The 14,561-nt window shown below is 47.9% G+C and overlaps 1 protein-coding gene across 1 annotated transcript in view; it reads right to left on the bottom strand.

Annotated features, from left to right (window-relative positions):
- ADAM19 (ADAM metallopeptidase domain 19) overlaps positions 1 to 14,561 on the bottom strand; it is a 34,521-nt gene that overhangs the window by 11,581 nt on the left and 8,379 nt on the right. Inside the window, exons 4-13 of the mRNA XM_056348045.1 lie at positions 10,039 to 10,117; positions 8,941 to 9,017; positions 7,090 to 7,282; positions 6,579 to 6,644; positions 5,190 to 5,261; positions 4,192 to 4,358; positions 2,970 to 3,054; positions 2,583 to 2,722; positions 789 to 966; positions 25 to 114 (exon numbers count right to left, since the gene is read on the bottom strand). Coding sequence (XP_056204020.1) covers positions 25 to 114; positions 789 to 966; positions 2,583 to 2,722; positions 2,970 to 3,054; positions 4,192 to 4,358; positions 5,190 to 5,261; positions 6,579 to 6,644; positions 7,090 to 7,282; positions 8,941 to 9,017; positions 10,039 to 10,117 — 1,147 coding nt within the window. The remainder of the gene's footprint in view (positions 1 to 24; positions 115 to 788; positions 967 to 2,582; positions 2,723 to 2,969; positions 3,055 to 4,191; positions 4,359 to 5,189; positions 5,262 to 6,578; positions 6,645 to 7,089; positions 7,283 to 8,940; positions 9,018 to 10,038; positions 10,118 to 14,561) is intronic.

The following is a 14,561-nucleotide window of genomic DNA, read 5'->3' as shown; positions in this document are numbered from 1 at the left end:
CTTAGGAAAATCCAGAGATCCCACCTTGCACTGATGACAGCATCTGCCATGGGCACATTCGGCACCCAGCTTCAGGGAGCAGGTGCTGGCGTCGCAGCAGGGGTTATTGCATTCCTGGAAGACGGTGAGATGCAGAAGAGCTTACAACACAGACGTTCAAGACAAGAACATGCCAGAGCATCAAAATGTGAGGCTGACGCGAATCTGTTCTCGTACAGGACAAATTACATACAAAGTCACAGCCTTCCTTCCACAGTATGTTCGTGATCCCCAGCACGTGCTGAAGCACCGTACTGCATAACTGTATCCTCTGTTGGACTGACTGGATACTATAGGTTGTGCTCATTACATCTGGTGAGTCTGGGCTGCTGGTTCCAGCTCCCTTTTGTCTTACCAGTGAAAATGGATTTGAGAAGTGAGGTGCAGTGCTAAGAGAAGCCACATCCTTACCAGGAATGGAGCCGTAGATAAAGTGAACTTATATATGAAACTGCAACACCTAAGATCGATTTTTCTTTTTTAAATGAAATTTTCTTCACCTCTGTTCAGCCATGGATTACAGCATCCCTGAGTTCTGGGATGCATTGTACTACAGGCTGTGAATTTAGTTAGACGTGACACTTTACAACCTTGATTTACATTGCATATACAGTACGCACAGGGCAGGTATGCGTATCTCCTGCACAAACAAAAGCTGTTTACATATCACATAACTGTATTTGCAAAATACATAATAAAATCACTGTGTCCCACTAAACCCCAAACAGTTGAATCTGAACAATCATTACCTCCACCTCTCCACAGTCACACTCCTCCCCTTCTTCCAAGTAGCCATTTCCACATTTCTTCCCACCATACATTTTTTTGGTATCTGGCATATTGGAGAGACACATCCCTCCGCCAGACTGCAGATACTTCTCCAGCTCTTTTCTATTGCACTGGTTGAACACCTTGGGGAATGGATGCCTGCATATAGACAGTGTAGAAAAACATCAAGACAGATCTGGGCAATGGTTTAGAGCACCCAAAATGCGCGCATGCAAATCCTGACAAGTGGCAAAGGACTCGGGTCTCTCTCTGAAATCTATGAAACTGTGGTAATGATTTTCTGTGCCTGTTCAAAATCAGATCCATCTGGATTACAGTTGAAGAGAAGGTGTGATTGCACTGCAAGACTGTCTGGTAATATAATGGCCTTAAAAAATAAACTTTATTGAAACAAAACATGTTGAGTTTGATTTGGCTTTGATAGCGGACAAGTACGGCTGTCCTTACCTGCTCAGTACTGAAGCTGTGGTTTATTCCTAATTGGTCGAACAAACCCGAGAATCCAGCACTCAGACTGTAAAAAACTGCTTGTGAATCTAACTGCTAAAAATAATATTTCCTTTTTCCTATCTACTGCCTCATTGCAAAAGATAGGAATATTTTCTGTTAAATTGATTATTAATTTCTGTTGCTGCAGTGCCAGGACCTATGCACTCTAGATATGACTGCGTATGTGTGCATTTGTGTTGCATGCTCTACTTGCATGCCACTACGTCTTCACTCCTCACCTAAGTGTTTTTCCTTATTTGGAAGAAATCATGCACATAAAAGATGATATCTATGGAAAAAGTTTTGTTAAAACCTGCTAAACCCCAAGAAGGAATGCTTGAGGAAATAGGGAATGTGGCTTTAAGTGAATAGGCTCATCTGACATTTTTACGTGACTGAAACATAGAAGCTGTTGTGGTTCCTCACCCAAAAGGAGCTCTGGAATCCCTGTGGGTTTCCAGAGTCACTCTTGCTTCCCTTTCTCTCACAGACAGCTATTTCTTCCCTTTTAAACACAGATTTTCTGTGGCTCGCTGAAACCAAGCAGTATTCTTAAGACAACATACATTCAACCTGTTTTCACATCTCCTGACATAGAAATACAGCCCTATTGCTGTGCCTTTTAATAAAAATCAGTTCTTTCCTGAAACAATCCTTTTTCCTGTTGTTACCATACTATAACGCCCATTACTTTTGCACAAGATGCTTTAGAAACCCTATCAACTATCTACCTATGCATCTCATGTGCTACACAGGCGTGAAACCCATGTAAACCTCTGCACACCGAGGTCACATATGTTCTGGTCACCCCTCGTTTCTCTGTACCTGCTGGCAACAGGCAGTCCAGAAGGATGTGTGCATTTATGCATTGAACTTGCTTTGGGGTGATAGATTGTTTGGTGGTACACAGTGGGAAGCACAAACTCAGAGATGAGGGGTTAGAGGGGTCCTGAGACAGTCTCTCAAGACAGCAGTTAGGAACATTTTCCTTTTTACCAGACAGTTTAGAGTTCCACTTCTAAATGCTGCCAGGTCCCTACGTTACCTAAAGCCAGTCTCAAGCAGGAATACGCTCGATGGGAATTTAGCAAATTGCTACGGATACACGAGCCAGGGTTTGGCCAGCAGCGTTTTCTCTATAAACACACTGGCTCCAGCAGGCAGCAACAGACCCACCTTCAGTCTGCATTTCTAGCTGTTCCGCCGCCAAGGGTCTTGTAACGAAGCCCTTTGCATTTCCACAAGACCCTGTAGGACAAACTCACCCAGTTGCAGAAGCCATGATGCAGCCTCCATCTTCTGCAGGGGTGGTACAGCAGCCAGCTGAATCATGATTCATGCCAAAATTGTGTCCCATCTCATGGGCAATGGTAGCAGCCACACCAATGGCGTTATCAGAGTGATCCTGTGCGAGATCAAAGAGGCACGTCAGCATTTCACCTGTGCCTGTCCTGTGCACCTCTGAGTCAATGGGGTAAGCAGTACTTCTCATTACTACATGTAGAAAACATCTACTGAAGGTATTCCTGTCTATAATCAGGTAAGTTAGAGGCCTTCACAGGAAATACTTTCTTCCAAGGCTTTAGGAGGCATCTATCCCACGAATTCACTGCGGGAAAGATACCTCATATTAGGTATTAGAAATTACTTACCATGTTTACTCCTCCTGACTGGAATTCAGAGCACATGGCCATCACAGGAGCCAAGCCTACTGTGGTACCTTGGAAAGGCACACCCCTAAAATCAACCCAGAAAGACCGTGAAATGGCACTGAGGCACCGGAGAAGGCAAGGCAGAGAAGCGCGCCCTGCAGTCCACAGCTTTATACGTATACACAGCGTCAGGTGAATACATTTTCTTTAGTAGTATCTCCAAGTACAGCACATTATAGCAGAGCTACAAAGCCTTAAGACCTATTTTTCTTGCACTACTATGTTGTTTTAGGGGCCAACCAGCCAATCCTAGTTTTTTTATGAGTCTGGTTCCAAGAAGTACTCCTGCTGAGCTTTGTAACAAGCACAAAAAAGACTATTTCTGGATCCTTAACTGGGTACTGTTTGTGAAGACTTCATTCACCCTAAATCTGATATTTGCCAGCTTGGGATTCAGGGACTTGACAGAGTACTAGATAACACCTTTGAGATGCAGGCATGCTCAGCTCCTGCCTGGCGAGTCAGAATTCTGCCCGGTCTCTGCCAGCAGGTACAGAGAGCCCTGGAGATTGTGCTCAGAAGATGACCAGATGAAGATGAAATACAGTAATGTTAAAGGGGGAAAAAAACCAACCAAACAAACAAAACAGGGGAAAAGGCATTGTATCTCTACACTTCAGTCCTCTGACTCACCCCTGTTTACTGGCAGATGAATTACCGTGGAGGAGGTAAGGAGGTCTAAGAGCTGCTGCAGATTTTTCTTCTAATGACATCTGCATTTGCTGGCCATAGCTACTGGCCCTAACGAGATCAGCAGGATGAGTCACAGACCATCAGCTAGCCTCCAGCACCGTGTCCCCTGTGCCTCAGCGGGATGAGTTGGGAATGAACGCCTTCCGCAAAGAGCTTAGTTCCCCTTTACGGGTTTGGCTTATGGTTCGGATTTTCTTGAAGTTTTACACGTAGCTGTGACAGATCATGTGCAGTTGCTTGTGATAGGGACACACAATAAGGCTGATGCATTTTGGTGCGTGTGTAGCGAGAGGGCTGCATAGCTGCCACCTCCACTTTTCCCAGTGATGGGTGCCAGAGCTCAGTGCTGGCTGAGTGGCTTCTACGTCAACCTGCCACTCTGAATCTTAGAACAATATAATCTTGCACACTGCTCTCCCACCCACCCACCCCACCTCTCAGAGTCAGGTTATTTCAGAAGTAAACTTACGTGATTAGTTGGGCATTATCGTGTTTTCTGTGCACCCGCTCCTTGCTACTCCAGGCCAGAAAGGACTTCAGGGTGGAGTAAGGATTCTCAGTTACATCACATTTATTCCAATTGCTCCAGATCTCCAGCCCCACCAAGGCAATCCGGATATTCAGGGATCTGTAAAACTAAGATACAAGAATGAAAAGAGATGAAAAAATGAGCACCATTTATTTATTTTACTGTGTTTAAAATCCTGACTATAAACTCTGCTAAATGCTACTACAGATACACCTGTCCAGAGAAAATGGTCCCTCTGGAAGTGCACTGCAACTTGGTGCTACAGCTCTGCAGAGTAATGTGCACCACCCACAAACCTAAACTCAGCCGAACTAGAGACACTGAACTTTCATTTTGAAATCAATAACAGAGATAATCTAGAGAAACAATGACTGGAGACTGACACCATGTCTATCTTTAGATATATCAAAATTCCTGAAAGGAGGAAGGAAATAATCTGCTGCCCACGTCAAGTACAAACAGAACAAGTCTGGCAGTGGGGTCAGGGGAGTGGTGGAAGGAGTTTAAGGGGAGAAGGGGAGTATGAAGGGAGAACTGAAAAGTAGTGAGGTTTACTTCAGCAGCGTTGCGTACCACTGCGAGGACGACCTCTGAAGGCTCCTTCCAGCCCTGCCTGCCAAGATTTCCACAATTTGAAGTGAATAACTTAGTCCCTTGTCCAAAAACGTTATTTAGGTGACACAGTTAATACAGATATGTATTAAAACACAGAGATGCTCATGCTAGCTCCAAGGTAAGGAACGAAGATTCTCCCACCCCATCCCTGATGTCCAACAACAGAATTGTTTGGCAGATGCTCTCCACTCCCCGAGTCACTGGGGAGCACTGCTGAAACATCATTTTCTCCCCCAAGATGACATTCCTCCTCTGTTGCAATTAATTCCCGTAATTCATGATTCGACCTTTGCTTTCCTCATTTCACACACACCTGATCTCACCTTATCTACGTAATTAGCAGCCTCCACTAATTTAAGTCTTGTTGCTTCGATGCTGAAGTGATTCTTCTGAAACTGAACAAAATGAACATGTCAGGCAGCACAGAGGCAGCTAGGAAGAGCTGAAATGAGTTAAAACAAGTCACACTACTCTGGGAATAAGAAGGTAACTATGAAGTGAAAAAACTAGGAAGCCCGAAAGCCTTCCTTCACTGTACATCTGAGTATAAGCTGACCCATACCTGTATATTCAGAATTCTTCCCTGGCATCCCACTGTAGCGGTGTTACTCAAGTGGTATTAGTAACACAGTGGAGCAACCCAAACTTACCAGACTCCCCCAGAGCCAGAGGCTGACAAAGAACTAACAAATGTGCCAGGTAAAATAAATGGTAACATGACTTCATGCCTGAGGTCAAGGCTACTGTAGTGCTCATCCCATCTCACTCACCCAACAAATTTGCCTATTTGAAACCACCTGGCAATTAATGAGTTAATTTTCACAAACCATTTGATTCAAGGAATTGGAGTTGCAAAGCATTTCGATTTTTGTTTAACAGATGACAAAACCTGGGACATTTCTTCTAGCGAGGAAGACAGTAAGGGCAATTAACGACACTGTGAGGGCATCTACCCCAGCTTGTCTAATCAAACGGCGAACAACATATGGCAGTTCCTGGGTATAATGTGTTTTCTCATCGCTTCCCTGGTATCCTGCTGCCTAACAGAGACACCAAAATAGTTTCTGCCTCTTAAGTTTTGTTCAGAATGTTGTAAATTATGAATAGGACCAGCCTGACTCCTGTCTGTGCTGGAGATTAAATGATCAGCAAAACACTGCGCGGTTTCCACTGTCAGTAAGTACGTCTGGCATGCTGTCCAGGCTGGGGATGGGGGAGGGATTGCTGACTTCACTTCCAACCCTATTCCTATGATCTGGAGCCTTAAAAATGTGTATTTATGTATGTGCTACCAGCTCAGAGCAGAGGCTATCACAGTTATCTTCTCTAGAGATTAAGTGTACTGCAGAGTCAGATGGATGTTGTTCCTGGAGACCCACGAGTCACCCTAGGCTGAAGGCAGTCTCTCCCACCAAGAGATAGGGCCGACCACTGGTGCTTAGGAGGCCAGAGCTGACCTCCAACCCTAGTCCTTCATGCAGATCACAACCTGCATCTCTCCCCTGGCCAACGGTGGCTGACAGTGGTGGCAGGGGGGGTCACGGCTGCTAGGACAAAAATGACCAAGACACAGCTCTCCCTGGTGGGGGTAAGACCATTGGGATGGCAAGAGGAAAGCTGCTGAGTTCCAGCTGCCCCCAGGAGACGCTGCAGGTGGGAACCTCACTCTGGGCCCAGGGCTCAGTTGGTATAAACATAAGCTCATTTCTTACCTCTGCATAATCTGCCACGAGCAGAAGCTCCACGTACTTTGTAGCCTGCAGAGCCTCCCGTTTCACCTGTAGCGGCAGCAACACAGATTTACTTTCCCAAGATCCCCCAAGAAAGTCCTTGCAAAATATATGTACAGCTCACCCAGTTCGTTTTCCACTGGCCATTCACCCCACCCCATCACACACAGGGACCTCCAGATGTGACTGACTCAGCTACAGCGGGTGCCCACGCGCCTGTCCTCAGCCCACCCACTCGTTCACGTATCAGGTGCACAGACCTGTGCAGGAGCAGCTACAGCCCAGATTCCTCGTGCTGCACAGTGGTTCCCAACACTCATTTATTTCCCTGCTGGAGCCACTATTTGGCAACCAGCTTGCTACAAAACCTCTTAAATATTGTCCTTCATTTAACTTTCTGAGCTATGCTCCTGGAGAACAGCAGGCTCTTCAGGGTTGGAACAGGTGGGAAATTTGGAGCATCATGCATGGACCCCATTTGAGCCCTGCTCACCCTCTGGCGGGGTGGTTTCATCCCAGCTGTGAAGTCCCTGAGCCAGTCTTCAGCTGCAGCCCCAGTGCCCTGGTAGGCACAGGCTCCTCTCTGCAACCTCAGATCATCCAACCTGTAAATCAAGTGCTGGTTTGGGCTGTCGGGAGCCGGCTCTAAGATATAGCTGGAATTGCTGCTCAGTACAATAAGTCCTCTGTTGAAATGGGAAATAATAAGAAGGAAAGTTAATTACTATCACAGCTACCAGAGACAAATCCTCCTGCTGCTGCTGAGTTCCCGCCTGACCCTGGCAAGGCACTTATCCTTACCAGGCCATTTAGTTCATTAATAAAAAGGATGGGAGTATTTTGAGTTCAGAGGGGGGAATCCCTGAGCTTGCATATATTAAAATCTATTCAGAGGGCCTCAGACATTCAATTAAGGGGCTATCGGAGCATGTGCTGCAACAGTGCTAACCTGAGAAGTCTGTTAAAGTACAGCTTTCTCTTTAGGGGCAGTGGAAGCTTTTCAACCTGTTAAAGACAAATTTATTCAACTGAACTGACCTAGAAAACACGAAGACTTTGTTTCTCAAGAGAAAAATACAAAACGGAGTGCTCTTTAAAACTTGCACATAGCCGTATGGTTCTGGTTTTCTCAATGCATGTGTTACAGCCAGGTTCTGGTTTTCTCAATGAACATGTTACAGCCAGGAGAGCTGGAAATCTGTGTTTGATGCCCACTGGAAGATGTGTGGCTCGATGGGCAGCACATCTCCCTGTGAAGGCTCAGAGTGAAAACACCCACACGTGCTCAGCTCCCATGCAATAAGAAAATTAAATCGAGGACTTGCCAGCACATGCTGACAGCTCAGGGGTGCAGGAACCCTACTGCATGTGCATACCAAGACACCTCGGTCTCCCCTGAAGCTGGAAGGCAGAGCCTAGGGAAACGCAGGCTGGCAGAGCAAGGCACACCACCTTTAACTACTTTTGCTTTTGGATTATTTCCTGCAAGCCACAGGTGGCTGCACCGTCTTGTTTATCTCACTAGGCTCTTTGGCCGGTGCTATATTCACTTAAGATGTCTCAGGTTTGCTTTGGCATGGGCTGTTTCCTGGCTGGAGCTGGTCCCATCAGCACAGCTTCCAATCAGTGCTCTGGAGCAGATGACCACTAACATCAATAAAGGCCATGTGGTGTTTTGGACCACAAACTCTGAGCTGGTGTAAATGAATGCAGCAACTTGGGTCACCACGATCCATTTCATTTACTCCTGCTGAGGATACAGACCGTCTTTTCCTGCCAAAGGCTCCATTACTACCAAAGCGAAGGTTTGAAATGCAGAACACACACAAGCGCCGCACCACCCAGAAAGCAGAAAGTGGGGCTGACAACCCAGGAGGAAGTTCAGACTTGAAGACTTTGCCCCAAAATGCACACAGAAACTTGCTAGTTGCGAGTGACTGGGAGAAGGAGCTGGGTCCTGCATTAGAGTATTGGGCTGGGCTGTGGCCAGTGTCCCTGTCTCTGTAACAGATGCAGCCCTGCGTCACTGACACGAGAGCCTTTTGCTCCAGTGGACTCCTGAATTAAATTCCCTTATTGCACAAGTCCACATTGCCAGCACAAAGGGGGAAGGGGGCTAGGGGCTGGCTAGAAGGCCACGGTTACTAATGACACCCAAATGTCTGCATTTCCCCTGCCACGCTCCCTTTTACACCCAGCTCTCTCAGCCGGCTGGCATTTAAGATCAGGTCTGTCTGAGCAGAAAAAATACAGCAACCAGGCTGCTGGGGAGCAGGGCTGGCGTGGCAGCACACTGCGGAGCTGAGCAGAGCATCCTGCAGCCCCGGCACCACCAGGCACTTACCGCAGCCCTCGGCACGTGCTGAGCAAGACACTGGAGCGCTCCCAGCCCCTCACCACCCCGTGGTAAAAGCAGTGGTCCTGGAAGGCAGAAGGGAGCAGGGTTGGCAATGCCATTTCAGGATGGCCACGCGCTATATTTAGGCATTACTGAGTCCCTTGTGAGTACTGCCGATACTCCAGTAATTGTTCTCTTTCCACTGCATTTGGTAGTTGATGATTGTAACTGAATCTCTTAAGTCTGCATCGAAATTTAGCCTTTGAGCTGCCACGCGTGGTCCCTGCAAGCGCATCAAATGGCTCCTTGTTGCCAGTAAAGACTGAGAGCTTGGAATCCCCAAGGAAGCAACTCAGATGGCTGCAGCATTAGGGCCGATGCAAAGCTTTCTGCCTGTAACAGAAGCTGCCCACCGATGGCAGCTGGCCCTGGGTCGGGCCCCAAAGGACGTGCCTTCAGCCCCAGAGAGGGTGACACCATGGGCAGTGGGCAAGTCCCTCTTCTGGGGGCTCCTGGCAAGACAAAGGCAGCCTCTGGCAGGGACAAGGAGGCTTTGGGGCAGAAACGCCAACGTATTCATCACATCGCTTCCCCTCACCCTGGGGCAGCATTAGTAAAGATGATCTCATGGGATTTTTATCTTTTATTTTTGCATTGCAACCAATGCACATCTTTGTGCTGGTGCAGCGGAGAGTCAGCCAAGGACTGCGTGAGATTGGTAATTTATGGGATTTTTACTGAACAGGAGCCAGCTTACACGGGCTGGTTCTCCCGAAAGCTGGGAACGTCCCCAGCATGGAGCACCCAGTGGCAAACAAAAAGTAAGAGGATGAGCAGCAGGAGGAATAAACAATTCCCCAGCACCCAGAGAGAGGGAATCAATGCTGGCAGCTGACCTTGGCTCTCATAATGGAGCTCAGGTGAAACAGTGAGATGTTTTTACCATTTTGGGGGGATGGAGACACCTCCTCACTGGAACATCCCAGGTCAGAAAGCTGGACTGACCTCAAAGAAAGGCTCTGGAGAAAGAAACTCACCCGCTTCTCTGGACCCCCTGCCTGGTCTCCCCTGCATGCTGCAGGAGGGAAAGCGGTCTGCACTCACCGTGTGGGTCAGAGAGATGCTCTGGGTTTGTCCAGTCTGGCTGTAATGAGTCTCAGTGTAGCTTGGCGCAAACAGGTTTCTGTAGACATGGCAGAAAGGGTGGGAAAAAAAAAGAAAAAAAAATACTTTCTTTAAACCTGGGTTTCTGCTTCTTAGGTGTGCTAGAAAATCATCTAGATTTTCAGCTCTTTCTGAAGTCACTATAAACATCCCTGTTGCTGTGAACCACCACTGTGGACCTGGGGCAGTCGCTATTTGCTGCCTGTAGTGCAAACCCAACTGCAACACACTGAGAGGGCAGGTGGGAGGCAGGTACGTGGGACACCGGCTGTGCCGTGCCGCTGCACTGTGTTGCGGCAGGACGGGCACTGCAGGCTGTGGGTGCTCCCTGCGCAGAGCACGCTGTAATGGCAGTGGGTCAGAAGGTGGAAGGATAGCTGACCTTCCCACAGCCATCTATCTGCTGCCCTGGCAGGAGGCGAGCGCTTCTCATGGAGCACATGCACTTCTGAAAGGGTGCAGCCAGCCATCTTCCTAAGTGCTCTTCCAAGCACTTTTAATTTAATTTCAAGCACTGTAAAATTGAAACAATAAAGGAGAGCCTGTCCCTGACTTCAATTAGGCGCCAAGATCCAGTTCCAACAGCTGCAAGTGAACAACTCAATTTTTATGTGAGGACTTTAAAAAAACAAAACAAAACAGAAACCCAACATCGTCATTGTCCCTTTAATGGGTACAAGTTTGTGTGCAGTTTCCTTTACCACTGCCAAGTTATGCCCCAGATATACTGGGATGAGATTCAAAGCAGCAAGCCCAGCGTAGCAAGCACACCACAGGCCAGTTCAGGACACATCTGGGCACTGGTGTGAGTTCTCAGCTCAGACCCAGACTCTCTCCAATGCCCAAATCTGAGTACAATTATAAACCAATCTGCATCTGCACTGCAACTTCTGCCCAGAAGCCAATTCACATCTTTGTCCTAGGAAAATGCTGATTCCTCAGTTTGCATTTGTTCATGTCATATGCTTAAGTGTCATGTCTCACTTAAATAGACAATATTGTCCCTGTCTTCAGCCCAGGATCAGACCAAAAGTCTATAAAAGGAGCTCCTATGCACTAAATAGTAAGCATTTTGAATTTGTTCCAGAGGAAACAGCCTTCCCCTTCTTTTTAAACATCTGTATTCACTAAACAGTGATGTAAAAAAGTACAGCAAGTCAAAATGTGGGCCAAACCAAGAAGGTCATATCCTGTGTCCAACTCAGCAGCCATAAAATGTAGGTTTAAAACAGTTCTTTTAAGTAGCAGTTTCACTTCTGAAAATTTGCAGAAGGCTCACAGAACATGCCCCATCTAGGAAACACCCTTCTGCAGCAACCCTGCGGTGCAGTCAGGCCACCGAAGTGCCACGAGGATGCCATGTGCATCCTGGGCAGAGCGATGCCTGCGACACTACAGCTGCAGTTCAGTCCTCCCGCATCCCTGTTCAATGCATTTCACGCACCAGATTTTTGAGCTATGACCTTCAAGAAAGCAAGAAAGAAAAGGTTTTCTTCTTTTCTTTGCTTCAGTTCTTTGGGCTGGATGAAGAAAGCTGTATTGAAAGCAAAACCAGATATTTTTCCATCTGTCTTGGTTTTTGCTATGTGGCAGGCAGGTCTAATCTACCTTGAAAGCTTCTCTGTTTAAACAAGAGATTGGGTGCTTGTGACATCTAATTAAATTAGGCCAGAAGAACAGGAAACACAACCTTTTATCAGAGCATTTGCAAGGTGTTCCCCCATCCAGCATCTAAAGGCTCAGACACTCATCAAAGTACCGATGGCTTTGTGTCAGACAAAACTGTGCGCCACTGTTTTATTTCATAGCATTTGATGTCGGCAATACAACACCCTTTATCTCTACTTTCAAAGTTCACTGTAGTTCAGGAAAGCTCATTTTGTTTCTTTCTGATGTGTTAATTCTCATCTCTAGATCCTGTCAGCGATCAGAAGGCGAGATTGCTGTGTTCAGCTATCTCCAATCTGTAAACTTAAGATAAGCACAGAAGCACCATCCCACAGAAAATAATTCTGTTCATCTCCCTGACTGCAGTAGCTTGCTCAGCATGAGGCTGCGAGAAACAAATGTTTAATCAACAGATTGCATTAACTCACAGGAAATTGCCTTGAGCAATGTGCTCTGGCAGGTATCTGCTCTGTGTAAGACTCATCTCGAGAGCAGACAGCAAACCAGTGTACATCTGCCCAGCGCTACTAAAGCCAGAATCAGACACCGGCCTGTGGATTTCCAGTAGCTGAGGCTTGCACAGCCTGTTTGTTTCACTCCCAAACAAGCACGCTTATGTTTTCTTCTTGCTCCTTTATTCTTGGAAAGCATTCACTATGAATAGCTGTTTTATCTCTCTTCCAGCATTCACCATGAAACTCCTCAGTGCTTTGACTCCTGCCCACCCCAGTGCCGAGCCAGGCCACGCTGAGCACCACAGCCCAGCACACCAGGTTTCAGGGCACAGGATGATGCCACACAACACACAGTGCATGCACATCTCTTCCTGCCTGCAGACTCAGGCTCTAGCCCCTTCTACAGTGGATTAAGGAGCTGAGAGGTCTGCTTGACTTTTTAGGGATGCTTAAGCAGCTGCTGAGCTGCGAGCATGCATCACCCGGCTGAGCAGTGCCATATAACAATTTCCAAGCCTCTCTCCACCAGCTGACTCCTATCCTACATCGCAAGCTCCCTATGAAAAATCCAGCTTCTTATTCTGATCTCAGAAGAGTTCTGTTTTGAAGACCCTTCCCTGCCTTAACAAGGGGAGCCCTGGGGCTCTTGCAGCACTGCTGAGGGCAGTCACAGTGCATTGCACAGTGCGCGGTGGGGAGGGCAGTGAGGAAAGAGGAAAAAACAACAGGACATCTTGCAACACCCCTGGGGTGCTATCTCACTTTGGGCCTGTGAACATTTGTTCCCAGCCCAACTCACTTCCTCAGCTAGCATCGAGCTTTCCACCAAACTGTAACTAAATAGGAAAGAAAGCTTCTTTCCATCTCAGGATGCACCAAAGTTACCAGCCAGCCCTGTCCCTCTTCTCCACATGTACCTGTTATTGGATAAACAGGAGAGATTAATGAGACACACATACCCCAAAACCTTATCTTCCATCATTTCAGGACAGCATCACTGCCAGGCCAAGGAGCTGATTCCAGGGGAGTCAGTCCTGCAAAGCACTGATGGACATGCTTCATCGTTTCCAGAAGAGCACAGAGCTTACCTCCTTGCTGGAGAAGGAAAGCCTGGGAAAAACAGCCTAATTTGATCCTTTCTTCTCTGTTACATTCTATGTCTCGGTGACTAACTCTCCAGCAGCTCAAGATGAAGCTGCAAAAGCTTGGATGCAAAATAACATCATTTAAAGGCTTCTGAGATCCAGTCAGGCAGCTGGCAGATTGCTAGCACACATCATCTTCCTAAAAGGCAGCATGGAGTCCCTCATTAGAGTAGTTATCAGCATGAAGAATTGATGAAGTCAGAGGAAAAGCTGGTTTTGGATGGAAGCACTCCCCTTTGCTAAACCTCGATCACAGCTGCAGCCACGTGGGGCTGTCTGAGGCCAGGGCGTGCTCCGCAAGAGACTCAGGATGTTCTAGAGAAGCCCTCACACCTTTCCAACAGCGACCAGCTTTCGGCAACATCAGTTGCTCCCCAAGATCTGGCTCGGCATCCAGCTGAGGGTGGAATAGCCTGCTCTTGGCAGGGTTTGTTCCCCAGCAAGCCTTGGGAGCCAGGTTAAATAGAAGCGAGGAAGCCTAACAAAGAGTGGCTCGGTGCCATAATGTACAGATGGCTTGAGGCTGTTTCTGCTGATGACCGACGCGGAGTGATCTTGGTCCCGCTCCAGCCTGTCAATGATATCGTTGTCTGAAACAAACCCCGCTCCACACGCCGCCGTGCCGCTCGCGGGGCATCCCTCTGCTCGCCGCACAGAGACGCCGTGCCAGGGAGGTCACCTACTGCGCATGCCAGCCGATGGCATTCGGCAGGAGAGGCAGGATGAGGGTGTGGGGCCAAACACAGCTTTCTCAGCCGGCAGCTGCCCCTGCGGCACTTGGAGATGGTGCAAAGCACAGCCTCCAGCTCACCCGGCTGCTGCAGAGGGGCAGAGAAGCAGCAGGGGGCTGGGGGGCTCCCCCCATGCACACCCAAACACTCCCAAAAACAGAAGGAAAACTGGGGCCTTTCTCACACGACCATGTTCACTCAAGGGAGTGCACATTTCCCAGCCACTCTGGGGAACCTCGCGCCTCTTTTCCTGATAAACAGGAGCAGCTTTCTCTTGCCTGTGAAACACCATTTGTTAGCACAAGCCCAAGGGGGGCTCAGAGCCTCCCACCCCAAGGGACCACCGTGATCATGCTCAGTGCCACCAGCTGGAGGGAGGTCACCCACAGGCACCAAGAGGGCCCCGGCAGCACACTGGTGCTCTTGCTAATTGGAGCAAGAGGGAATTTTTTTTATAATTTGGT

Source organism: Falco biarmicus, chromosome 8 (genome assembly GCF_023638135.1).
Source record: "Falco biarmicus isolate bFalBia1 chromosome 8, bFalBia1.pri, whole genome shotgun sequence".
NCBI lineage: Eukaryota > Metazoa > Chordata > Aves > Falconiformes > Falconidae > Falco > Falco biarmicus.
The sequence above is the reverse complement of the archived record's forward strand: the minus strand, read 5'-3'. Positions and strand labels throughout refer to the sequence as shown.